General features: G+C 38.2%; 2 protein-coding genes across 2 annotated transcripts; one reads left to right on the top strand and one right to left on the bottom strand.

The window, feature by feature from the left end:
- The first annotated feature begins 1,451 nt into the window (after positions 1-1,451).
- Positions 1,452-22,832, top strand: LOC145779409 (suppressor of hairless homolog). Its single transcript, XM_082590995.1, has 11 exons — positions 1,452-1,650; positions 10,572-10,610; positions 11,561-11,656; positions 12,599-12,761; positions 15,705-15,879; positions 15,992-16,129; positions 17,032-17,156; positions 18,649-18,777; positions 19,176-19,331; positions 21,429-21,614; positions 21,954-22,832. The coding sequence occupies exons 1-11, from the start codon at positions 1,511-1,513 to the stop codon at positions 22,260-22,262; spliced, it is 1,656 nt and encodes a 551-aa protein (XP_082447121.1). The 5' UTR covers positions 1,452-1,510; the 3' UTR covers positions 22,263-22,832.
- Positions 22,833-22,845: 13 nt separating this feature from the next.
- LOC145779410 (LYR motif-containing protein 5B-like) lies at positions 22,846-27,406 on the bottom strand. Its single transcript, XM_082590996.1, has 2 exons — positions 27,266-27,406; positions 22,846-25,289 (listed from the first exon to the last, which is right to left on the bottom strand). Exons 1-2 carry the CDS (start codon positions 27,302-27,304, stop codon positions 25,035-25,037), a joined length of 294 nt encoding a protein of 97 aa, XP_082447122.1. The 5' UTR covers positions 27,305-27,406; the 3' UTR covers positions 22,846-25,034.
- Between the last annotated feature and the right edge of the window lie 566 nt (positions 27,407-27,972).

Raw genomic sequence — 27,972 nt, 5'->3', positions numbered from 1 at the left:
GAAAAAAACTTCATCTTGGCCAGCTCAGCAAGTCTTAAATTTGGCTAAATGTTTTTTTAAAAATTGAGTAAAGTTTATCAGTTGTCACAATTTACTGTATATATAACAATTTCTATTAATTTTACTTCTTCGATTGAAATTCTTAGCAGATTGTTTATGTTTTAAAACTGACCCAGTGACACACATGAAGTATATATGTCTCCAAGGTTATAGAATTCTTCTGATAGTTCTGGCTGTAACAGTGTTCCAAACTAATCTTTCCTAGTCGGTAATAAATCCTAATTTATAAAAAGCGATATGAAATTCTGCACTAATAAACTTAATTCAGAGGCAAATGAGGACAATTTTTTAAAAACACAATCAAATTGTTGTTGTGGTTGAACTAAGCAGTCTTTGGTTTAAGCCAAATATTTTTTTGATTTTTCAAAGGTAGGTCAAAATGCATGTCGTTAGTAACTAGTTATTATGGCAAGGTTTTTCACAGTAACACAGTACCACTTGTTTAGGTTGTTCATATGAAATATTTAAATACTACAATCATCATAAAGCATATAATATAACGCAGGAAAACATTTTTGTTATATTGCTCCGTAGTACAAGGGGCCTTAGAACTGCAAGAGTGTAGTAGTATTAGCGGTCCAGTTTTAATCCGGTGATGTCCCCTTTACCGAGGGTGGGCGGATTCACCTCCAGGTGCTGCAATCGCCGCCACATCGATTTGTCTAATGAGTTCTCTCTTGTCAAGCCTACCTTGCTGCTTTCCTCCGCATGAATTGAGATCAATACTCAAGTTGCTCTATGGTGAAAGAAGATATTATCTTCGTCCCATATCAATAGATTGGAAAAAAGGGTTGTCATATTATATAACTTTGTTATTTAATTTTATATAAAATGAGTATAACTAAAAGGCACTGTTAGTTGGCTTTCGGTAAAATGAGTGTTAATGAAAGTTACTGATATTTATCTTATCAATGCTGGTAATCTGACAGTGTTCTATCAGAGTTTAACACAGCTGTAAAATAATAAATATTTGTGTAAAATTGTCTGATAAGCATAAATCTAATCCAGTATAAAGATTTTGTACCAAAAAAGAAAAAAATCATTTTCAAACAGTAAGCCATTTTCGTTACGAAATTTTTGACAGAAGTTGTTTACCACAGATTCACAGGTTGATTTTTGTGTTTTTTACTGAGCAACATATCTAAAATTTAGTAATGTTTTAACCATTGGCGAGGTGCATTGTTAAAGGTGTAGAGAGAAGCTGAAACGATATATCAAAGTTTAGTGCCATAATGTACATGAGAAGTTAGTTAAAGGCTACTTTAGCATGAATCTTCAAGGCTACTGATTCAGCTATATAAAAACAAAACTTTTGTCCTTTTGAAAGCACACAGCTTAGTACAAACCCAATTGTTGATTAATTAACTTTATCGTTCCTTTCTGCAGCATATCTGTAATGTGCAGTTTTCATAACTTTTAAATTTACGTAAAAAATTAAGCAATCAATTCAATGAAAAAGCATATGATGTATGGCCATATTGGAACATCCCAAACATTGGCCAATGCCAGACATAGTCAAGAGGACGTGGGATCTTCCAGTAAAGAAGTGAATGGAGCTGCTAATGAAACAAACATTCTGGCAACTTATAGGTACATTGCATCTTTTTGACACTTTGCTACTTCTGATTTTATTTTGTTGCATTTGTTTAGATGTCAACTTCAAATGACAACTTTGCGCTGTTTTATATAATAATTTTTCAAAAAATAGGTGTATCTGGTAACATCCATAGCATGGTACAGTTTATTTAATACTAAACGTTTTTGTTTTTTTATCGTGATTGTTTTTTTTATGTTTTTTTTCATGGTTAGGATAGCTACTGTAGTAAGATGTTGAAAGCCACAATAAAGTGGGTTATTGCTTTGACTATCTCTCAGTAGCCTAGCTTACATTCCCCAGAGAAGAACATTTAAATGGCTGGAAAAGTTAAAGTCATATGCATTCTTATTGCTCCACTGGGATTAAATAGAGCATTTCTGAGTGAAGTTATTTCAGCAGAGTCGAAATTGCCTGTTTAGCAGCAAGAATTTAAAAACCACAACAAAGATTCTACTGTATTCAATTTGTTAATTTTGGTTTGCTTATTTAAAATTTAGCTAGTTTTAAATGTAAATTGGAGTGTGCGGACTTGTATCAGTGGAACTATCTATGATGCAAAATAGGTACATCATGGTGTAGTGAACCACACCCATAGTCGTTTGCATTTTTTGACTTGGGTTGACTTGAGTAGTGGGACGTTTGTCTTTATTTTCCTTCAAGCTATTACTATTGTCTTTTTACAATTCGTGTATATAGTTTTTGATTACCAAATACCCAATATTCAAATCTGCCATCCCAATCACAAAAAATGACTAAAGTATGTTAACGTAGCCTTGTGTGATGTTGTACTGTGCTATCATAAATGTGGTGTAGCACTGTAGCTGGTGAGTCAAATTGTTATCTGATTTATGCTCGTGAGAATCTGTTTTCTTTCCCACGCGGTTGACCGGGTATTTGCCACTGTATCACTATCATTGTGTGCTTTTCTTTAGCTCCTTGTATAGCCAGCCATGATGTTATGGAGTGTAGACAATGCCCGGTAAAAGCCGCTTTTGCGAGAGCAGTAATAAAGTGATTAAAGGCGATATAATTTATGGCATGTCAGATCATCTTCTTTCAGGGCACCTACAAACATAAACTGGATAAAGCTCTCTGCTAATTATTAGTGTCTGAAAATAGCCAATGTATGGTACTTTATCTGTGGAATGGATTAACTAGCATTGTTTTTTTTTGTGACCCAAAGAAACCATTTTTTGTGCAATAGTGTTGGTGGTTTGAAATGTCTTCATTCCAGATCAATTTGAGTTATTTTGTGGGTAGGTGGTTGCCGTTTGCAGACAATGTTGACGTCCTTTATAACCATACTACCCACCTGCTATTATTTGAACATGCGCCCTGATCAACTGCAATAGTTAGTGTTTATTTTGAGAAGTACAAAGTTTTAAATGTTTGTGGCTTATAGTCGAATGAGTTATAACGTATTGCAGAAACAGTTGTGCTTTCTTAAATTTTTGTGCTCTGCTTCCACTGAGAAAACATTGAAGATTAACAACGCTTTGGAAGAAAAGGACCAGATGAAAAGCAGATTTGAACATGGCATAAAAAGTTTGAACAAGAAGGTTGCTTGTGCAGAGTAAAAGGATTTGGCCCTTTTCTTCCAAATCGTTGCGCAAGTGCACGCTACACAATTTTATTCGACTGTGTTCTAGCATACTCCAGTACACAAAATGCTTTTTCTACGCAATTGTATGGCATGTCTACATCTAAAAAGAAAAACGCATGAAAATTAAAAGATAAAATTTATGTTGTATCTGTACAGACTGTTAAAATTTGAGATCGTATAAACGATAATTGGCGAAGTTACAAGGCTGTACAAGTGTACAATGATGTCAAATTTTTTGAAACGTTTTTTACAATACACCAGTTTTTCAACCACATGTTTTTGGCTGTTGTATTCTGAAACGTTCTTTTTCGTTTCGGCCGTTGTTAAGTTTTTTACTGTTGCTCTTTTGCAAGATTATATGCGAAAATATTGAAAAATATAAGATTTATTCAGCTTATGTCGCATTGACAAATTGTGCTGATGTTCGAGGTTGTATTGACAGAAGATTAAAAATAAAATCGATCAAATTTTAAAACTATATCTGACTTATTGGATCGTGAAAACTTCAATTTTTTTGTTTGAAGCTAAAATTGGCAGTTTATTTTTTGCAAGAACAATCCACCTTGTGAAGTTGCCATTTGTACATCATTCGAACGTCTTTAACTGGTAACTTTATGTTACAACGGTGATTTTTGTTGGTTGAGACAGTAGGATACAACATCGTGGGAAAAAAAGGGACGGTTTTCCCACCATCACTTTAGCTATTATTAGTGCAAAGCACAGAGAAAACCAAGTGTGGGAACTTGCTCCTCTGTTTCTATCTCTTTTTTCAAATATGTTTCTTTATTGTTACGAAGACTATAAAATTCTATTACTTTTACTCAGTTGTGGTCACAAACAGGAATGGCAGAGCACCGATGCGTTGGCTTCTCTTGAGTTCTCTTTTATTTCTTTATCATGTTTTTGAGTTGTTACGCGTGCTTGTGGTGATTCAACCCCTCACACTCGTGGATACGTTCTCTCTATTTAAACAAACGCGTTTCGTGGTTAAGTTATTTCAGCGCTATTCTATCCACCCGTTCAAGCAACTGCAAACACAACGAAATGCCCCAGGGAACACTCACTTTCACGCATTTTACACAACGCTCCATTTATTTCTCTCACCTGCCATTCTATTTTCTGTACTTACTCCCGCCTTCTAAAATTTCATTTTGTGGTGCTGGAACTTGTAGAAACCTGGGAACAGTTTTACAATCCCGCAGTATTTTCTCATATTGCTCTTGGAGCATTGACTAATTAGTTAATGTTTGATTAATTTGCTGTACTATCCCTGTTCTACAAAAACTTTCTAGTTGTCTGGTCCTCTACCTTGTAACCAAATACGTAGATATAATCCATGGTGTGCCAAGGATTTACAACAACTGGAAAAGTCACTGATTTACACTCACCACTTTCCGTAGCAAGCATCAGCAATGTTTCAAACAAGCACCCAATGCCTTGCGTGTGTCCAAGTTTTTCAGCTGTTTGTGGTTAAAGAGCGAAGTCAGCGTTTCTGTCTTGTTGCCAATTGAAGTGAGAAAAATTGTGAACCAGTTACCAAAAATAAACGTTCCACATTTCTAAAATCATTAAACTAAAAATATTTTGCCTTTCTGATGACAACAGCGAAGGCTGTATCAATGTGTTTACTTGTTGACCTGGTCGCCGTGTAATTACTCTATTCACCAGCAGACAAAAACAGGCCCCAGTACGTTTTGTAATGAACATTCCCACGCTCGATATGCGTTGCCTTGTTACGTTGCCTCGGCTTCAGGTTTCAGTTCACATCAGCTTGTTGTATCTGACGGATGGTGACTTGAACAGTATAGTTGTTTGCTGGGTCACAAGGAAGCTTCTCACTTTCTATCGCCATAGCTATTCGCATTGTTTGGACAAAGAGACACCTAACAAACACACAATAGGACCTTATTACGTGACCACTTCCGACAAGTAAATAGAAAGATACCCAATCTAATGTTCCTTTTCCATGGCTTTCCAAAGCATCTGGACAGTAATCTCATGTATAATGGCCTCTACATCTTTTGATTAAAGGAAATCCTGGCATACCTTAAATGATTGCTTTTGGTTATGGGAACCGTTTGCAGGTTGCGTCGCTTTTAGTTTTATGAATTGTGTTTGTGGTGAGAATCCATGACGTTGCTTGTGGGAAAACTGGAAATGAATGTATCAGATACTTTATCATTGAAGTGTTGTCCTATGTGATCCCACTTACAAAAAACATACTGTTGTTTGTTCGCGCTGAAAATTCAGGATTATCCGTAGAAGTGTAGAAATAACTCGCATTGCTATGGAAGCGGATGTTGTTGTAAAGATTTGCCTTCTGATTGAGCAATTTGTCAATTCAAGGCAAGATCACTTCTTCCTGTTTTGCCTTCGTTTCTTACCCCAAGTTGGAGAAAAAAATTTTGCTTTAGAAATGTCACTTTAACTTTTTTCAACGTCAAAGTAATGCGGAAATTTGAAAAGCACAACCTTCGAAACTTTTACTGGTTTGTATGCGCTCAGGAAACCTACGAAATGTTCGTTATCTAACTCTCCGTTTCACCAAATTAAAGCTACTTAATTCACCTGTTAACAGCATAATGTACTAATCAATTTTTTGTGCTTGTAAGCACTGTTATTTCGACGATAGTTCAATATTGTTTTCTAGTTACTTGTCGGAAACGAAGTAAGTATATTGCAAAATTGTGTTGATTTATTTATTTTTGCAAATCATAGATGTCAAAACCTCAAATTTACAAAGCATTTTCTTTATTTCAAGTGAACGCAGTAAGCAATGTAGAACAAAGCATTTTACGCAATTCATCTGCAAATTTGTGTATAGTCTCCGACGAAAATTTGTCCACTGCAGCAAATGTATTGCGTGATTGCCGAAACATTTGCTGACAGTAGTAGAAGATTTTGGCTTTTCGACTTAAGATGAACACTGTGGTCAAGACAAATTTATCAACATCCAAGCGAAAGCCAAAAAATCTACGTGTTGTCTTTAGTACTCTATTTTCTTCAGAAAATTGCTGGACGGTAATCCTGTCAAAAATAAAACATAAAAAGGATCGAAAGATGTTCTTACCAATTTTTACCGCGTTGTTTGATTTTGTATAACATTTTTTTAATTGCGACTAATATAACCTTTGTCTTGTGTACGATAGTGCCTCGTTTCGTTCGTCAGCGAATTGTTTATGGCGCCTATGAACTTCAGTTTGCATTTTTCCGTCCTACCGTATCGTGTTGTGGTAATCCGAGTTAATCGTCTTTCATTTACTTTAATCGTATTTCTTTTGTTTTGAAGCGCTTCAAAGTCTTTACCCCTTGAAGGGTGATGGTTGCCATTCATGATTGCCAATGTTCAAAGCATTCCGTCCGTAACATTGAGGTCGTTTACTTTTACTTTGCCTTTCATTTTGTCACTTGATACCGGACAGTTAGCGCTTATTAGCATGAAGATATGTGGCCTGCTTTGTTCTGATGTTCCCGCGCTTCTCTGACCCAAGGGGTGGGCAACCTAGGCTATGTGCATTATGAATCAGTTAGAACATAGTAGTTGTCATATCCATCGATCGCACATCAAAGTGTGGCGGATGAATATTGCAAACAGATGAACGACACTGCATACAAATTTAATGCAAATCTGTCTAAAATCCATAGAGATACCGTACTTCAATTTTTTTATACGACCCAACCAAGCTATCTCCTGGTCCAGTACAGAGCCTTGCCCCGTTTGGTTGTCCGCCCCCTATTCTAACAAACTTTTTGCAATCAAATTACTGGCAAGAATGTGAGAATGTTGAGACATCGTTTGTGAAAACAGCTCAAGTTGATAACATCATTTAGTGCAAAACGCTCAGAATAGATTTTCAAGCTCTTCAACAAAAATATTGTTCGCGTGATGTCAAATGGCGAGGAGTTTTTTTATGACAAAGTAATCGCATGAAACGTGTGTTTTTTCAATTCTCCAATTTGTACATTGCACTTCATAGCGTAAATATTTTTTTGAGCGCTGAAGGAAAACTGCGAAGGCTTGAGCTATAGATTAGAAGTCATTGTTTTGTGATATTTTTGAAGTTGTAGAAGTCGACCAGCCTCGATAATACAGTAACATGCTATCAACGTAGTTTCCGCTTTTAGGGTGCATCTGCACTCTGCAGCCAGGAAAACAACTGATGTGTCGCACTATGCAGCCAGGAAAACAACTGATGTGTCGCACTATCAGACGTGGTCACTTGAAAGCCTTTGTCAGCGTTTCATTGAATAATTTTGTGGCTTGCAACTGTCTCACGCTTCTCTTCTTTCTAAGCTTTTGATTGAGAAAATAAAATGGCTTGTTGCGAAAATTGTTGTTTTTTGACACATGTTGCATCTTGAGGTGTGGAGCACCGATAACCACAATACTTCAATATGGGCATGGTCCGGATAAAAAAAATGGACTTCATACATTGAGTTGACGTCTTTATACGATCAATCAATGCAAAAAAAGATGGCTTTTTATAGCTCGGAAACAAATGGTTTCCGATCTCGCCCCAAACAACCAATCCACACGCTGTGGTTATAGTAAACTAAAGCCAATTCAGGGTAGGCTATCTGGTACAAGTGGTACATTGTCTGTGGTTTTATAAAATACTTTCGCTGTGGTTTATCTAAGTGCATTAAATTTTGAGAAACCTGCTAGAATCGTTTTTGGTCCGAGTCTCAGAGATGTTGTACTTTGACAGCGCAGCCTAATGTACCCATTCAAGTGCATTTATCTTTTGTTATTTTGTGAGTGGAAAAAGTACACATTTCCTCATTTATTCTCATCCATCACTTCATGCATGAAATTTTGAGTGGCTGAAGCCTGTTTTCAAACAACCTCATCCATCGTGATTATATCGGTGAGGAGCTGTTTGTCAAGGCAATAGTTAGTTTTTTAATGCCTGTTCTTAAAGTGTGTCTGCGTTTTCGAGCGGGAAACGGGCGCCAGAAGCGTGCGTTTAACCCGTTTAAGGCTCATCTGAGTAAACATTGTGTAACTGTGTGGTTTCTTCGTTTCTGGTTTGTCCCAGCTTTCAAACGTTGTCACTTTTGCATTGTTTCAGCGTCTGGCGACGTCGAAACTTTGTGAAAAAGGACATTTTTTTGCAAGCTGAGCTGTTTTTGTTTCAACTGAACGTGGCACACGAGCCGTGTCAAAACCCGTTTGTTATTATTCTTTGCATCTGATGAAAGACGTTAGCTGCATCATGATACAGCGACAACAGCCTCTGCATACTTGAACTGCGCTGATGTGGAAAATGTGGCTTGTTAATGGAAAAGCGTAAGGCCAACACGATGAAAATGTTATGTGTTTTTTTGTTGAAACTAGGTCAAAGCAAGCAAGGGCGTTCACAACGAGAACATTTGGAAAATTCTCATTTGCTTTAAATTCACATTTATTTTTATTAGCGGAAAAATTGTTGAATGGCAAACAGTATTTGGCTAAAACCTTGTTAATCCGGGCCTTTCAATTTACTTTTTGATTCGGTTCATCGCACTTCTCCACGGTGGTGAATTTCCTGCGAACCGGCAAAACTTAAAAAAATACTTTTTAGCGCTTGTAAGCTAAGGTAGGCATTGGATTGATCAAAACAAAACTCTGCAGCTCCTTTTTTAAGCTGTAAATATCATTCAGTGATAAATTCCCGCTTTACAATATTGATTTTCATCAAATGGTGAGACAACTCATTTAAATTGCCTTCTTGCAGAACCTCCTCTGTGCCAAATTATGGCGGAAGTGGAGATAAGAAATGCAAGAGACATAATAAACCAGCACAAATAGATTGACAAAATGGCGCGGCGTCAGCGAAATTCATTTCCAGATACAAACACAATTTATCAAACCTCCTTAAAGTTCATAGAAACTTTTGATGAAGCAACCTGGTTTCATTGCATTTTCTTGTTGATTTGTCGATGAATCTTGTCATCATTGTTGTCAAATAAAGCAAAAAGTGTCTTATCTCAGTTAGCAAATCCTTCCTTTTTTACATCGATTCGACGCCTGCAGATGACGACATGTTATATGTGAAAACGTTGAACCAATGTAAAATAGAATGAATTTGCTGCAGAATGATTTTCCTTCGAAATTGTTTCCACTTGTTTTTTGTTTACCACAAATATCTTTCGACCAGTATATCTATTAAACGTTTCGATCGTCAGGGTTTGAAGCCACTGCAAGCCATGAAAAGTTTTCATTTAACGAAGTTAAGTCATGTGGAAGTGAAAGTTGGACCTACAGCAAAGAAATCCACAAAAAAATTAATGCTTTTTAACTCTGGTGCTACAGAAGAATACTAAAAGTATGTATATCATATAAAAACACATTACAAACGAAGCAATTAGGAAAAGAATTGGAGTGCAAGATAGATGGGCAAACGACTTAGCAAAACAAAAGATGAAATTTGCGGGACATATTTTGAGATGATCGACAGGACAGCTACATCGATTGGTTATTGAAGGTATGGTGGAAGGAAAGAGGTGCAAGGGAAGAAGGAGACGAACTTGGGGAGATGATGTAAAACAGGGGGCTAACTTGTCAAGCATCGGAGCTGCAAAAAGAGTAGCGGAAGAACCTGACCTGTGGAAGCAAATGACAGCTAACCTTCGGATCGGAGATGATGATGAAATTCAGTAAATGGCCCACCAAGCCCAGCCACTATTTCTACATAGCCAGCTAATCAATTCATATTTACATTGATTTATCGTATTCTGATCCATGTAAAAAGGACTGGTTTGTTGACAGGGGTATCGACCTGTGGTCGATTCCCGGTAGAATCATACCAAAAGCTTCAAGCATGTCGCTGCCTGTTGTTTTTTTTAAAGCAGTTGGGATATAAAAAAATTTACACAAGGTCTCTAGTGAACAATATCATCGTGATTTCAGTGAAATTATGTTGGACTGTTGGTGTGATATCGAGTTCAGTACGAACGTTGTGTATGTGACTTTAGATGTGGCACAAAACCGAAATGTACTGTTGCTAAAGTGGCCTGAAACGCTGTAATTCCACAAAAACATGATTAATACGACACAATGTTTTCCAAAATAAAAGCGAAAATCAGGAAGATGGGAACTAGTGTCAGTATTAATTCTAAGCTTGTGCAGCCACGGAGAAGTCCTGGGATTTCAAAAACAACATTCTGTAAAGAATATTGTAGTCAATTATTCAAACGACCGTTCTCTTACGGCCTCATTGTGAGGAAACAATATAACCGTATGTTCACGATAAAGCTGGTTTTAATCAACGTAAGACTATTTTTTGCTAACTGTTTGATGAAATGTGAACGTAATCTTTTACATTACAGATCACCAAGAGAAAAATGGCCTCCGAAAAAGCTGACCAGGTACCAAAAATTTACTGATCATTCCGTGATACAGTTCGTTGTTTTCTAATGGTAGTAGATTCATTGAAAAAAAATAATAGAGTAATTCCTGTCTGGGTAATGTCATAGCCTGCTTCTAATAATAATAATGTTATGGTTTTATTTATTGTCGCTCTACAACAGCTAAGGTCTTTTAGCGACAGGGCTCATTTTTAATTTATATCAGGTTTACGATGTTATCACATTATTACCCGACTCATTCTCACTGCGCCATGCAGGATAGAACACAATCGGTACCGTTTTTAAAGTCTTCGGTTTGACCCTACCTGGATTCGATCTCAGATCTACCAGCACCGGAGCCGAAGGCGAAACCACTCGGCCACTGAGCTGGTATATAGCCTGCTTCTCTTGGCTTTGTTAACAATTGGATCTTATATCGACCTGCGATGTCGTTATTTCCTGATTACAATGCATTTTTTCTTTTGGGCTTGAAACAATTAGAAGGTGCGGTTTTGTTCAACATGATTTATGAGATAATTGCTCTTCAATTGTGCTTCATATCCAGCATCTGGGAGATTCCGGCAGCTGACATAATTGTGGTTGATAACTCAGATATCCCAGGCAGCCAATCAGTCCCTTTTGCATTGGTTTATGGACAGGCGGCACAAAAAATAACTAAACAACGTCGTTATGGATTTGCGTTTTCTGATTTGCAGACGAAATTTAAACGCAAATCTATTTTTTTAATTTCTACCCCAACACACAGACCTTTTTATTTTCACGTCTGGGATTTCAATAAAAAATACCAGCAGCATAAATGGTCCAATCCTGCACTTGGCTCTTGTGTTCGATTTTTGAAAAACAGTGAGAATTTTACGATCTCATCCCTGATCAGTTCGAGTTAAAAGGAGAGCTAATTAAAAATGACTTACATACAACTTGTCAAAATTAACGTTTTTTTTTCATTGCAGAGAAGCGATGCGCAGATATTTGAAAGAAAGAAATGACCAAACCCTTGTTGTTCTTCACGCGAAGGTCGCTCAAAAGTCTTATGGAAACGAAAAAAGGTTTGTTGTGCTTCGGCTACAAAATCGTGCGCATTGACATAGATTTGTTGTTCGGCGACGTTTGATCGACATGGAAATAGTCAATTTCTCTATCTGGCTTCATTTCCGGTGCACGCTCGACCCAGTAAGGAAATCGGTCCGTTTTGTGCATTGATTTGAAGTTAACAGACGTTGAATCAATGCAAAGAAGGTCTAATTAGTTGGCTGAAAACTCTCCATTTTTCCTACAGTTTGATGAGTATCAACGTCGTATTGACGTAAAATAACCGCGATGTGATTTTTTGTTCTCGCACTGGGCTCTCAAGAGAAGGGTGGTGTTTTGGAATGAGTCAGAAAAATCAAAGCAACAAAATGACAAATCCAACTCGGTGAAGCTCGTGTTGATCTTTTGAACGTCGTCAGACGTTGAAACGACGCAATAAGATTGCTTCCTTGGCGCGACTGCGCAATTGACCTTGTGATTTCTTGCTTGTGGCGTCGCTTTAACTTTTAACCACAATGTGCCAATGTAAGTTTTCGTTTATAGCTTAGTGGCTGCTTGCCATCAGCTTTATTTTGGTGATTTTGCACCGGAAATAGGTTTATCAACAATGCGAAGTTATTTTCCTTTCCACGTGATAAAGACACACTTAATGTTGCTTGGAATGCTTGATTGCCAAAATCCAATCCACATGTCTTGAAACCTTTCGTAGAAACGCTTTCCACAATATAGTTGTGCTGTCATCAAATTGTGTTGGAATAAAACAAAACACAAATTTTGGATGCTCGAATTAAAACAAGACAGATTATCGTAGGCTTGAAGCCTGGTCACCAAGGCATTTTCAACGTTTTCTTTTTGTGAGTAAAGCAAGTTTAAAAGGTTTTTTCAGCAACTTCTTTATACGAAAGAAGAAAAGAGGTTTTAACAGATTTTGCATAAAACAAACGTACGTTTGACCTCAGGTTCTTTTGTCCTCCCCCATGCATGTATCTACTCGGAGAAGGATGGAAAAAGAAGCAGCATCATTTTGAAGAGGAAAGTGGTCAAGAGGCCGGACAAATTCACACATTCATCGGGATTGGAAGCAGTGAGCAGGATATGCAGCAACTTCAGCTTGATGGAAAGGTGAGTGCAGTTCACGGTACAATAAGAATTAACACTTAACTCTCTGTATAAATTGTTGAAAAAATGTATTTTCTTTGCGTTGATATTTGCTCACCACGCAATGTATTTGTTTCGGTTTTCTGCGATTACTCGAGCGAGCTTGTGACCAAGCAAGCCGTTCTTCGCTAGCTCCTAAGTCTTTTTCCATTTATGCAACATTTGCAGACGTTGAATTAATTTGAAAAGGACCCACTTGGCTAACGGAGATTTCCGCTTGTTCGTGAGAGAGTATTACTTTATATGATTAATTTATTATTATATAACTCGAAATGTCATAGGTCAGTTTTAATATTAACTGGCTTAATGATATCGTTCTTTATCTTCAGTACGGTTTATTTTTATTGTTGACAATCACAGCGAAAACGACTCATGCCAACAAAGAGATATAAAAAAGGTAGAAGCGACTAAACGCTTTAGTTCCAATTGTTGTCATTTGTTCATCCATCTGCGTGACATAGAAAAATTGAATTTTCAAAAGATAAAAGGATAATGCAAACTAGTCAACGATAAGCATTGTGCTTTTGTTCAGCTGAAAATTTTTTTAATATTTTTCGTTACCCAAATGTACATAAATTCAGAATGACGTAATTTTATTGGTCGATTGAATTTCAATGACGGTCAGGAAATAAATTTTTCCACAAAACACAATTTGCCCGAAAAAAATAGTATTACGTAGTCGCATGTTGTACAATGCCGTTTATTTCTTAACTGGTTTGACTGTCCTTAAAAATGGCCAAAATCGCATTCGAGGAAAATTGAACTGGCACCGGTGTATAGTCGGATGCTATCAACACTTTCCTTTCATTATCATAATTACGTTAATGACGCAACTTCAGGAAATACGTGCGCGATTATGGGAGATAATTGAGGAAAAAACGGTAGTGGCTGAAGTTCCTGCCTTTCACTCTGTGACGCGCGTTTTAATAGCTTCGCACAGATATGGCACCGTCTTGTGGGCGAAGAAACTTCCAGGGAATGATAAGCGTTCTTCAAATGTTGTTCGCCCTGACACGCCGACCGCACATGCACTGCCGGCTGCCAAGTCCCTGCATCGCACTGACGCTCTTGTGCGTAATAATGTCGTGCGCTAATCCTTAATTACGTCAAATACTATCTGTTGTTGCGGCAAGTTGCGCATGCTTGAACGAAGATGCGACTTTCCGGTTTGTCAGTATGCCAGCACGAACGTGATTTGTAACTTTGCTTCAGAACATGTGCTTTTTCAATGAACTTTTAAATCTGACAAACACGATGTTGCTCAACGTTGAATTGACGTTTTTCGGTGAGTTCAGTCGAGTCGGTGGTCATATGCAAGCATTGAAACTGACACCCGGTTCTGATTGCGCATCAAGAATTTAATTCAACATTTTCGTGAGAAAAGCTCCTTTCCCACGCGGTCTTGACGATAAAAAACTTGCTTGCGAAAAAGCCGATACTGCCGCGAATTCGAATCTTTTCAGGATCTGATATTTTGCTTCGGTCTGGCTCTGCCAAACCCTGCTTTGTTGCTTTTTTTTACGTGGCATTGACTTGTTTTTTTTTAACGCTGAAGCCTTTTGGGTGGTCTTCCGTTTAAATCTGTGAAGCGCCTTCAGATTTGCGCTTCGATCGACAAGTGACGCTAATTTTTACAAATTTGTTGCTTCTGTTCTGTCTAATTGCAAACCCTCCGCTCGGTTTGCTTATCTTTTTATATTTTGCAACACTTCTGCACTTTTCTTCGTGTGATGTTAAATTAGTGTGTAATCCATGTTCACAAGCTGCAACACCTTCCTTGAAAAACAAACGGCAAAATTTATAGCAGTGTTATCTTGAAAATTTAGTTGTTTCTAGCAAGCAAAGCGTGATGAAACGTCGTGTTGTGTCTGTTTTGCGTAATCTATCGAATAAACTTGCGAGAGAGTGCACGGTGTTATCTTTTTGACGAGGTTTAGGATATGCACGTAACAGTAGTATGTTTTTGCTGATGGGGTAGTTGCGGCATTTCGATATAGTCGCTTTTTGTGCTGTGGAGCACTTTGAGATGATGGGTTGTTGAAAAAATATGGTGCTCAGATCCCCGTCATCACCAGCATCAAATATAGGCTATGAACGTCATTTTCTTTCTGTTTGTTTGACAACATCAGCTTCAAAAGGTAGTTCTTTTAGATTTGAGATACAGAATGTCAAAGTTGCAAATCGGGTTGGGTTTCGGTCAATGGTTGATTTATTGTAAAGTACTTCACCACCATCCACCAAGTTGGAAAGCCTTTTCTCACCCTTTGTATTCATTCGAATATCCGACTTCCAAGCTTGACAATATTCCATGCCCGCTATACATTGATTTGAGCAAGCCCTAATTTCTACAAACATTTATTGACGCTTTTTCTACAGGACCACTTTATCAACAACTGTTATTTTTTCAAGTTGTACCATTGTTATTTTTATTGAAAGTTGTTTAATTGGGCCTTTTCGGTTATGGTTCTCACTCAGAGCTGCCCGAAGTGCGAAATTTGCCCTTTTCACATCGTCGTCTGGGGACATTATGTTGATGTTAAAAAGGCAACTTTTGCTGGCTGGAACACCATCATAACAAACACTTCTGAAAACGCTAAACCCGTGAACTCAGACAGCAAATCCATCATTTTTACATTGGTTCAACGTCTGGCGTCTGCAGACGTTACATTAATGTAAAATGACGCATTTACTGTTTGGGAAGGAAAAACGAAGTTACGGAGATATCGTTAGTGACGTCATCGAAGATAATGTTGATTATGATTATCAGTAAATATAATTCGAAAGAAATTATCATAAAAAGACGCTTTTAACGTCATCGACGATGTCACTTCCGAATTAAAATAAAACTAACAGAAACTATTAGTTCATCGTTTAGCGGAAAAATGCATTTGTATTTTGCTTTCACAGAACTTCTGTACTGCCAAGACCTTGTACATATCTGACACGGACAAACGCAAGCACTTCATGCTCAATGTGAAAATGTTTTATGGAAATCGCAGCGACGTGGGCCAATTTAATAGTAAACGAATTAAAGTCATCAGCAAACCTTCCAAGAAAAAACAGTCGCTGAAAAATGCGGATTGTAAGTTTTTGATTGCTATTTTCCACTAGCCCAGCTTGCGTAGTTTTCTGTGTATCGTGGAATTCCTGTTTTTAGAATTTTCATTTTCGTAAACAGTTTATGTTTCCGACAGTGTGCATCGCTTCCGGTACCAAGGTTGCCTTGTTCAATCGACTGAGATCACAAACGGTCAGCACCAGATACTTGCACGTGGAGAAAGGGAACTTTCACGCCAGTTCCTTGCAGTGGGGTTGCTTCGCCATACATCTGCGTGAGTTCCCATACAGCAAATTAACCATTTTTTTCATTGATTCAACGTCTGCAGACCACATATTTTCGTCTGCAGGTATTAAATCAATGTAAAAAAACGGTTTTCTGCGTCAGTTGTTTGCTTTGCCACTTCATCAATTTGTTGTTTGTTCACACGAGCAGCGTATTCACGATGATTTTTCAAAGAAAGAAATTACAACAATTTAATGTCATTGTGACGTTGATTAAACACAAAGTGGCATAGTTTTAAACGCTTTCCACATGATGAACGTGTTCTGCAGTTACATATTTTCTCACCTCGCACCGCAGATTTATGACACGTCCTGTGCTACCCGGCAACAACTAGTTAACCAATCAGCGTGAGAAAATTTTCTCTCATTGGAAACAGCACCAACTATCGAATTTCAGTGTTTTTGTGTTGATTCAACGCGTCTGAAAGTATCGTCTAGACTCGAGACTAACTGGGCATGCAATTCCCCCACTCACGTTGAATCAATGTAAAAGGGTGTCCAGTGCTCAAGTTCTTCTGCAAGTGTTCACAAGTAAATTTATATCGTTTTGGCTTGACCAACGAAATTTATGTACCGTAATTCAACTGGAATAAAAACAGGGAGTTTGTATGCACGTACTGTGCCTAATGTCAGTTCTCATGTGGTAAACAGCATCTGAACGGTAATCGAGATGTCGTCGGTTCGACACCTATCGAGAGCGTCTCATTTCTTGGCAACCAATTTAATAGCAACCTTTGTCACTAAGAAAAATCTTTAGACAAGATTAAAGCGTTGTTGAGAAAAGGCAGCGCAGATAGAAAATCCGCCATTTTTACGTTGATTCAACGTTTGCAATGTAAAAAATGATGGATTTTGCTGTGTGGGAGATTGAAAATGAAATTTAATTTTACAGTAGACGACGAAGAATCCGAATCGGAGGAGTTCAGTGTAATGGACGGCTACATTCATTACGGCCAGACGGTAAAGCTTGTCTGCTCCGACACGGGCATGGCTTTACCAAGACTCATCATACGAAAGGTAAGCGTCTGCATACGTTGAATCAATGTATAAAAAGGACCGGGTTTTGGATGGAAAGATATTCTAACAAACAATTCTAGAAAGTATAAACCTTAAATAAACTTACTTAATCAATGGTGTAAAGCATTATTATCATTTCACAATGCAGATATTAATGCCCTGTTTTAACCTGATGCTGTGAGTTCGCTGTGGTAGTGTGGTAATAACGAATTGCACATTTTGCACAATCATTATCCTTTTCCTCACACCATTTTTATTAAAGAACGCTTGATTTTTGAAGAACCTCCTCTGATCACTTTGTAAACACGAAGACATTTATAATTAGATATGAATTGCAACTGCGCAGGACAAAGGCTAGCTGACACGTAGTTAGACAATTAGGTGCGTAATGTTTGACAACAATGACGATTGCCAATGATCATTTTCCTTTCATGCATGCGCTTTTTCTCATTTAGCCGCTTTGAAAGTTTTGACCAAATCACGAAGCGCGTTCGACGTGCGTGGCATTATGTAATACCATGTCAAATTGACGTCTATGTGGCTGCATCAACGCAATTTCTTTGGCTTATCCCGCAAACGAAAATCGGCCGTTAATTTCACTGATACAACGTCGAACGACGTCAATGCACAAGAAATCGGCTTAGACGATTCAAGCGTCTTGAATCTTGAAATTTCCCTTTTACGCGTTTCCAAATATCTTCACGCAGGAAGCCTCCCATATTAGGCACATTCTCTTCCTGATGACAAGCGATTTTCTCATTATTGCCAGAAGAGAGTGTTGTTTGTCAGATCCTAAAAATGAAACCAACATGTTAACATTTCATATTATGCAAATGCAATTAAAAAACCCCGCGCACTGTGCAATAACAAGTCACTTCGAACGTCCCTTTTCGACATATACGGAGCGGTTTTGATGAGTTGTGTATTTAATGAGTTTAAAGGAAACCCATTAAAACTTTAATTCATATGAGCTGCTGTGAAATACCACATTGGTGATGTTTTGAAGACCAGCAAGTCATCTCGTTGGTTACGTATCGCACGTTTAAACGCTTGGCTTGGCAGGACCCAGTGCGCAGTGAATAGGGCTGTCCGTAACAACAAAGTTCGCTTAATAAATCCATCCAAGTTGAAAGAAATTTAGGATTTAATAAACGAACAATTTTATAGCTGGCATTATAAAAAACGAACATCGAAGAAACTCAAGTAGGTTCAGTTTTGATCAGCGTGATTATGAATTCACAGTTGAAAAACTCAAAACTATATTTGTTCCGCTAGGAAATGTTTTTTTCATCCTATATATTTTTGTAAGGTTATAGAAGACGTCTGTTTAACTTTTAAGAAATATTACAATACAGTTAGAAAAACATTATTAAATTGAAAGATTTCGATAATTTCGGTTGAAATTCAAAAGCAGTCTTTACGAAACGAAGTTTACAAGTTTGCGCTGTTTCAATGTCCTTCACAGCCGTCAATCAGCAGTTTGCATTGACAGGTTGACAAACAGACGGCCATCTTGGATGCCGACGATCCAGTCTCTCAATTGCACAAGTGCGCCTTTTACCTCAAAGACACTGAAAGAATGTATCTCTGCCTGTCTCAGGAACGCATTATTCAATTTCAGGTGACCCTGCAACAGTTGCTTGTTATGTCTGATCAAAATCAACCATATTTCTTTACATTGTTTCTCTGCAAATTAATACTTTTCTTTCGTTTTACTACTTTTAAATGTTGTTGAAACACGATATAAAGGCGTATTGGAGCGTCGTAAAAATGTTAACATGGTAATGGAATTCGTGTTGAAAAATGCCTCTATTGCCAATGCATAAAGTGGTTGCTATTCTACTCCAGAATAGTTAATCCGCTAAGAGCCTGTGATTGGTTGAAAAGCAGATGCCGTCAGGCACTAAGACTGATCGAGTGTGTGTTGTAAAGACTTGGAGTGCCGTTTTTTATTTGCGAACTTGTCAATATTTACTTAATTCCTCTCCGGCCATTTCATATTAAATCGATATTTTCCAGGCGACTCCTTGTCCTAAAGAAACAAACAAAGAAATGATCAACGACGGAGCGTCGTGGACCATCATAAGCACGGATAAAGCGGAATACACGTTTTGTGACGGAATGGGTCCGACGGCGGACGCGGTCACTCCCGTGCCGTGTGTCCACCGACTGCAGGTACTGCATGCCTCATTTATCTGCACACTTAAAATAATGTAAGAATAAAAAGAATGTTGGTTTTGTAGCATTTTCACGGGGTTTCATAAATATAAATAAAAAACGCGGTTTCAACTGAATCGAGTGGGCTTTTTTTTGGACAAATTTATTTACTCAATGCTGATCGCTGAGTAGAAAAATCAATGTCATTGTTATACATAGGCGTCGAAATAGGGTGGGCAGGGTGGGCGACGCCCACCCTGCCGTGAAACCAGGGTGGGCAAAATATGTTTCGCCCACCCTGTTTTCATGACACTTATGAAGTGTTCGTTACAATTATTTCCGTTTTTCTTAAACGCTGGACTATCCAACCAACTGCAGCGCAACCTCTTGTTTTAGGCTACGTCTCTCGCTAGGTATCCGACAGAACAAAGCAATTCCGCAACAACGCTGCGTGGAAAAAAATGCAGTACTCACTGCATTGTTGTTGCTACGGCAACTGCCGCAGCTAGCAATTCCTGGTGAGAGAAAGCCACGTTTGATTTTTTCTCCGAATTTGCGTCCGCAATTTGATCTTTTCTCCGAATGGCCTCACTTTTGTTACGTCACAATCAAACTTCAGTTCCCGGTCAGCGAAAGGGAATGTAAATATGACATCATAATGAACATGACAATAAAATAACCGATACAAACTAAAGTAAAGACGTACTAAAACAATCGCTTTTACAAATCAAAATGCGGCAAATCCGAAGGCGCCACTATAAAGATAACAGGTCGAGTCACGCGCTTTTTAGGTCGCAAAGGAAAACATAAAAGAAGTTTGTTTAGTTTAGCAGCGCTCTTAAGATCGCAAGATGCAAGAACGAAAACATCCAACCTACTAAAGCTTAATTGCTGCAGCGACGCTAAACGCAGTCTTTGTGAGAAAGACTAACCACACTTTTCGAAATTAGCGTCGGCAATTGCCGAGGTGATTGTAAGGACCACAAGATTACAAGAAAAAAACTAATTTTCTCAGACTACACCAGACTAGGATGTTGATTCAATCTTACTATTGCTGGATGTTTTATTTGGATTACTTTCTACTTCGCCGGCGCTTAGGCACGTGCCCAGCTGGGAGAATCTTTTATCAAAATATCACCCTATTTGCATTGATTTAACTCCAGTAGACGTCAAATTATTGTAAGCATCTACTCCTTGTTGTGCCGCGCTTTCCGTTATCTCGTCCAGCAGATACGGCATCTGATGATACCGATTCTGACTAGTTCATCAAACAGACTTTGTGTTGCTCGCAGTGTCCCAATTGTGCCGAAATTATGTTGACTTATAAATATAAGCTTACATAAATCGAGGCGATCTTCTCGCAGGGAGCTATTAATATGTTACCTGTAGCCTACCTGGTTGAGCAATTAACATTATTTTATAAATCAACGTCGCTAGATGTCGAATTAAAGTAAAACAAACCTAAATTTCTTATTGGGCATTGTTGTTACGCAATACGACCCGCCGGAAAAATTAAATCGATTTGTGCTGACTCGAACGTTGAATCAACCCAAAATTAACTTACTTTCCCCTTTCCGTGAGTTTTTTTACGTGAATTACCGTAACAGCGTGCGTATGGCGCTGCTCCCTTTATCACTACTTTTGGTATTATTACATCACAACAAATCAAACAATGCGTTCGTAATAGACCACTCTAGTACATTTTTCGCTTCTCGTTTTACATGTTTTAGTACAATCTTTTCCTACTAAATATTCACAGTAATTGCCGAGGCAATTTCAAATTTTGCCGTTTGACCTCGGCAAAGTTTTTGCCGAAGTAAAAATATGCTCATTTCGAAGACCGAACCATTGCGAATTTGCAAACATACACATTCAATGAAATCTGTTTGAAAACTCTCGCCCACCCAGAATTCCTCTCTTCTTAGAAAAAATCGACGCCTATGTTGTTATATGTTTTTTTTATTTTGGTATGATCTAATTACGGATCGAACCCGCATCTATCGAGTCAGGGCTAACACTTCATCCATTGATTAAAACAGCCGCTAGCTAAATTAGCTGAAGAATTAGGTGCGAAGCTTTTTTGGTTGAAACCTTTCAGAAATTGTTTATTTGCAGTTGAACGGCGGTGGAGATGTCGCAATGTTGGAAGTGAACGGCGAAAACTTCAGCTCAAACCTCAAGGTTTGGTTCGGTGACGTGGAAGCTGAAACCATGTATCGATGTGAGGAGGGCTTGCTCTGTGTGGTGCCGGATATATCTGCTTTCAGAGAGGGCTGGAAATGGGTCAAAGAATCGGTCCAGGTCAGCGCAACATGTTCAATTATTTCTCAATCAGTTAATTTTATGTCTGCCGACGTTGAATCAATGTAAAAAGGAAGTGATAAGTCATATATACGGAATGTCAATAATTCAAAGCGAATTACAGTTCGGTAACTTCCAGAAATCGTCAGCACTCCACACGGTCAGTCATGGCTAATCAAGCATGACCGATTAGTTTGAAAAAGGTCAATCTGGTCAGTACGGAACTTCATTGTAGTTAAGAGCTTTTAAAGGAGAGTTTGCTATAATTTTAGTGTGACAAAACCAAATTTGGATGATGAATTTGTAGCTGTACCTGTAATAATATCCATATTCCTTCAGGTTCCTATCAACCTAGTCCGCAGTGATGGCATCATTTACCCGACCAACCTAACTTTCACCTTTACCCCCGAGCCCGGTCCCCGTCAACATTGTCCCGCCGCCCTCGAAGTGATGCACGAAGGTAAACGTCCTTCCTGTTCCATGCCGCCCACCCCTGTTTCCGAGGACGATTCTAGTCGGAGCAACGATCCGGACTCCTCCACTCCTGTAGCCAAGAGAACTGCTCTTGATGTTCACGGCCGCCCGGTTGCGCCAGATTCTTCAACTGTGAACGGTTCTAATATTAATATGCTGCGGACAGCTTCGTGACGCGTTACAGTGACGTAGCGGTGACGTCGGTACTACGTAATGGTCGTGAGCCAGTGAGAAGGTGCTGGGCCGCAATGGTTCGAAGCATGGCCGATGCAGTAGCGAGCGATCGTGTTGACTTTGTGGTTGGTCGCTGCATTATTTCAATCTCATTCGCCGGCTGGAATCATTGGACAACTAACAATACTCTTCAATTGTGTTTCTGGTGCGTGAGATAAAAGCCGCCAGAACGTAGTGAAACCTCAATGGGACGCGCTCTCAGAAACAATGCAAGTCAGTTCTCGATTTTGTGCCTGGATGACAATGAAGTGTGCGCGCTTCTCTGGAAAGTGCTCGATCCCAGATAGCAAAAGTTGCCTAACAAAGAAAACGTTTGCACGAGACTTCTGCTGACTGGGATACAGGTCACAACTCATTGTATCAAGTAAATTGCACAGGATTATGTCAGTTGGCGAAACTAAACTTCAAGTTGATGCGATTCATCAATCTCGCTATGGCCGCCAATTTGAATGGGAGGTTTCCCTTTGTCATAACACTGATGCCGAATGTTGCAATATATTTTTGACAATAAAATGCGTCTTATTTTGTGATGGGTCTAGTTGAAAAGCCGAAGCAAAAACATTCATGTTAGTCACAAATGGTATTATACCGGTTCATAGGGGAGGCACTCGCATTGTGCTAAGGTCGAAAGAAAACCCATATTATGGGTTCGATGTCCCCACTAAAAACTATATAAAAGCGTGAATGAGTTTCATTTCTGGCGGTTACCTCTGGAATTAATTTACAGACTTCACCTTTGGGTTGCACGGACTGCCATGCAGTGCAATATAATTTGCCGGTTTCAGTGACTAAAAATTAATCATGTTTTTCCAATCTTTATTCGAGTGTTTCAAAACACGGTTGACACTCTCCACACACTAAATGCTAATGTTTTTTGTGCCTATACAGCATACATATTAATATTCTTTCCCAATCTAATGCGAAAAATACGTTTTCCACGCGATATGACACTTCTGTTAACCGCCCAAAGGGGTGTTCACTGTTCATCAATTAACGTTTGAACAGACCCCACATCTATTGTAAATATTACATTAAAATGAAACCATTTGTTAAAATATAATTAAATAGAAACAAAAATAAGACAAATATAAAAAGTTTTTAGACCAGCGTGGTCCAACTACAGGCCCGCGCGCTTTCACAGTATTGATTTAATTTGTATTTATGTTACAGAAGGTAATTTCAATTAGAACAAGTATAGCATTTGAATAAAAAGTGTCAAAAATTTAATTCAAATTCGTAGACAGCAGGGCCTATACTGTTTCAACCTTTCGTTACGTTTCTAGAAGAGTTAAATGCAGAATTCAGTGATTTACCACTTTATACAAATGTCAGGTGGCTTAGTGCTGGAAAAATACTGCAACATTTCTTTGGTCTTCGGAAGGAAATACAATCATTTCTTCAAACAGAACAATTGGGTGAAACACAAATGCACCAAACTCAGTTATGCGACAAAAACTTCCTGTGCAATCTTGCTTTCCTTACAGACATGACAATGCACTTGAATGTGTTAAACCTAAATTTGCAGGGGCGAAAGCAAACTATTTCACATTTAGTTGGACACATTAAAGCATTCCAGAGGAAACTGCGCCTTTTTGCTATATGCTTGAAAAGTAACGATCTTTCACCCTTTGATTGCTTGTCGGCCGCATAGCCGAGTGATGAGAACACTGGAACGGCAATCGAAAGGGCGCCGGTTCGACATGCGGCTGTGTCTGTGGCAGGACACTTGAAGGCATGCCTGAAGGTGGACACGAAGATTGGCTTCCTTGCCTTCCCGTCCACTTAATCTAAATCTTCAACCACCAGGTGTAAGCCTGGATACGACAAACAAAACAAAAAACCCTTTGATTCTTTGCATGCACTTGTGGTAGATGATTATGAAGCGGAATGCTCCCGTTTTGTGAAAGATAATAAGGATTTATCTTGTGAATTTGAGAATATATTTAAAGATTTTGACAGATTAAAACCTAATCTCCATTTGTATAAAAATCTTATGGATGTTAATGTGGAAACACAGCTACCAGAACTTCAGCTCGAACTCTCCGAGCTTCAGTGCAACCAATTCTTGCTGTCAAGGAAAAATGAAAGCTCAGAGTGCTTCTGGAAAGTAGTCAGCAAGGATAAGTTTCCCAAACTGAAAAATATTGCATTAAAAATGCACTCAATGTTTGGAAGCACACACATGTCTGAAAGTACATTTTCTAGAATGAAGCAAGTCAAGTCTAAAAACAGAAATCAAATAATAGACGAAACACTGGAAGATAGTCTCCAACTTCCTATCGCACTAACATACATTGAAATTGATGTAGAAACGATAGTATCAGAGAAACCTCGACCACAGGCATCTCACTGATAGAGATTTGCAATAAATTTCTATTTGCTATTGTTTAACAATTTCGATTACGCACTCGCTATCATTTTATTGGAAATGGCCCGCAAGTTGTCACGTTTTTGTAAAGTGGCCCATAAGTCAAAAGTAGTTGGACCACGCTGGCATAGACGATCGTCGACACAAAGTTGGAACTATTAGAAATATTACTTTGTTCATAGACAAGTTTTGAAATAGTTTTCATTTGTCACAAACTGCAACCAAATTTTACAACTATCCACTTAAAATGACACGTTTCAAATTTGCCTAGTTGTCGTAGTTCATCAACAGATCCTCTGCTTGGTGGGTCACTTTTTGCCGCTATCGCTTTAGAAAACACTTGCTTAGTCTTCAAACTGTTTGATATTTTTCAAAATTGTTTCTTCAAAAGTTTCTGTATTGTAGTAACGCTTTCGCAAAGTCCTGTATTTTCGCAGCCGGTACAAAGCCTCAAGCTCCTTCACTACGTATTCCCCTTGAGCTATCATTTGACGAATCTTTACAGGGTCGTCGATGTCTTTGTTTTTTATGAACACAGCATGGCAGCGATCTCGAAAGTAAATCTTTCCTTTCGGATATTCTCGTCCGGTGAAGATGAGCTAAGGAAATGCAATTGAAGTGAAAAGTTATTCAGGCTAAGTGCTTAAAAACTAACAGCAATAGTAGGCTACTTTAAGCAAAGGAAAGAACGATCAGCAGTTGCAGTACTATTTATGCTCGAATAAGCAACTGCAGAAACATCTGAGTTGTTTTATTACTTCAATGACTTGTTGCGCACCAAAACAATGCTCAACCTCATAGTGGTTATCAGTGGCGTACCTAGAAAAAAAAGTGTAGGGCGGCAAAAATTTAACAACTGTTGCTGTTGGGGGGCCAAACATTTTAATATTTGAAATAAAGAATTTGTTTAAAAATATAGCTACTAAATGCAGCCAAATATTCATGAAACGTACTTCAACATGTAATACAGTGTTATTAAAGTGTTAACCCATATTTGTTTGGGGGGATGGGGGCAAGATAAAATGTTGGAAGGTGATTGCCCCCTAAGAGTCAAGACCCATGGCAACGTCTCCGCTTTACATCTCTTGTTCATTAAATAAAACTCGTTGAAGTAAGGTGGTGTATGAAGCAAGAAAACTGAATTTATCCTGAACTAAACAATTAAATTTTAGTTTTCTTTGTCTGAATGAACATATTGAATGTTCCATAGTGACATGCACTATGTAACATTTAATAATCTGAGTTGTATGGTAAGCTACTGTAGGTTGGTATAAAAAAAAAATCTAGCTGCAACCTTATCCCCAAGTTGACTCTACAAAGCAGTGATTCCCAAACTTTTTCTATTTGCGTACCATTTTGCAGTTTCATCTCTGATAGATCAGAGATGTTCACAGGATCCAGATCCTGTAGGTTCAGGACAGGATTCAAAAGTTTTTGCATCCTTCACATTCAATGGCAACAAGACAGGTACCGGTAAGTGTTCAATGAAGAGAAAAGTAGGTGACCAAAAATGTTTGAAAAGGCATTGATCATGTGACAAGTTTTGCACATTCTCGTATGAAGTTAATCCATGTTGCTACCACACAGTTGGAATTATGTACTATGTTTAACAGTGTGCAAATTTTACACAATTACAAATTACACAAGGCTGTATGGCATGCTTAAAAAGTGCAACTGTAACAGGCACCACCACAGTTCCTCAAAAAAGCATTTTCAAACCGATGGATTAGAAAGAATGGGCCAATCGTATGGTCACCAGATCACACCCTTGGACTTCTTTTTATGGACAAATGCATCGTATATTGAACAAAGATATGGGATACAATAGTGACTCGAAACAAAATATTTTTAATGCCACTGCCACCATTGATGAGGCTACTCTACAATGAGCATGACAAGAAATTATGCACTGTCTTGATGTACTTTGTGCAACAAATAGTGTTCATATAGTGGTGAATTAAATGGGTTAAAGATCAATTGTAAATTAAAACAAAAAATGTGTATAGTCAAGATATCTCAACACCTGTCTTTATAATCAACTTTCTTAATTGCAAAGATATTTTATGGACTTCCCCATACAAATTAGAAGCTCCGGCATTACGCTCAGTTGATTTTGTTGACGAAATTCAATATCACAAACATTGATGAAATAGAATTTGCATAACAAGGATAAAACTTAGTGAAAGACCAAAATTAACTCATGAGCCACGCTTTGGAGCACCCTAAGGTTAGAATTGGAATACAGAACAAGTTTTCATTGCATAAGTTAGTGTTCTTTGACTGGAGTAGGCCAGGCTAGTTATTTTCAACAAGTGTTCCATGGCAGACCATCAAGTACTATCATGGCAGACCATCAAGTAAAAAGCGTATTGTTGTAAAACTCTGGGCTAGGCTACTGCATATTTTGCACTACAACGCAAGACATGGGCATTGTACATACACAGTGCTGTAGTGTAGCAATGTACAGTACTGTATTGTATGGATAGTAACATTTGCATTAAATTAAGAACGTTCAGTTTATCTTTCATCAGTTTTCAAACATGTTAATCAGAATTCACTGACCAAGTTAACTTACTGTTTTATATAATTGCTTCACAGATCTTCTTAGTTCCATTTTTGTAAGGTGCACTGCGTAGAGGTGGAAGAGTTAACTAGTCAAAACTGTCATTTAGAAAAGGCTTTAAACTTTGTCCAACAATACAGAGCACTGAGAGCTGCTCACCACAAAGTAAATTCGTAAAGTATAAAGACCAAACAACTAAGCTAAAAAATAGCGTAACATTATTTCTATTAGGCTACATAAATATTAGGCAGTGGCTATTTGACCGGCTCCGGTCTTTGAATCTGAAACACTATTTGACCGGTCATGACGTCACTGCATAAGCGCTTTTTTCTTTTTCTCTTTCAAAGCAACAGACGAGAAGCGCCGATATAAGTTCTAACTTCAACACGTATTCTTCAACTCAGTCCGTGGCGCGTGCGATACGTCTCCGGCTGCCAATCTAGAGGGGATGAGTTTGATACCATCCGGAAGCATTCTTTTTTTATCTAAACTTTGACCCAAAGCGCATTTTTGTGGTCAATTTTTAATTTGAGTAGCCTACAGCCTATTTTTTATGTCTTTTCAAATGTGAGTAATACTGTTAGAGTTTTTTTAATTTGCTGGAATTTGAGAATTTCTCTTGGTAATTTTCCGATCGTCATAAGTGAACGTTTGTTGCCGAACGATCCTACATTTTTCTCTCAAGTTAGTTATATACAATACTTCTTTAAAAAATGGTT

This window comes from Aplidium turbinatum, chromosome 11 (assembly GCF_918807975.1).
Source record: "Aplidium turbinatum chromosome 11, kaAplTurb1.1, whole genome shotgun sequence".
NCBI lineage: Eukaryota > Metazoa > Chordata > Ascidiacea > Aplousobranchia > Polyclinidae > Aplidium > Aplidium turbinatum.
The sequence above is the reverse complement of the archived record's forward strand: the minus strand, read 5'-3'. Positions and strand labels throughout refer to the sequence as shown.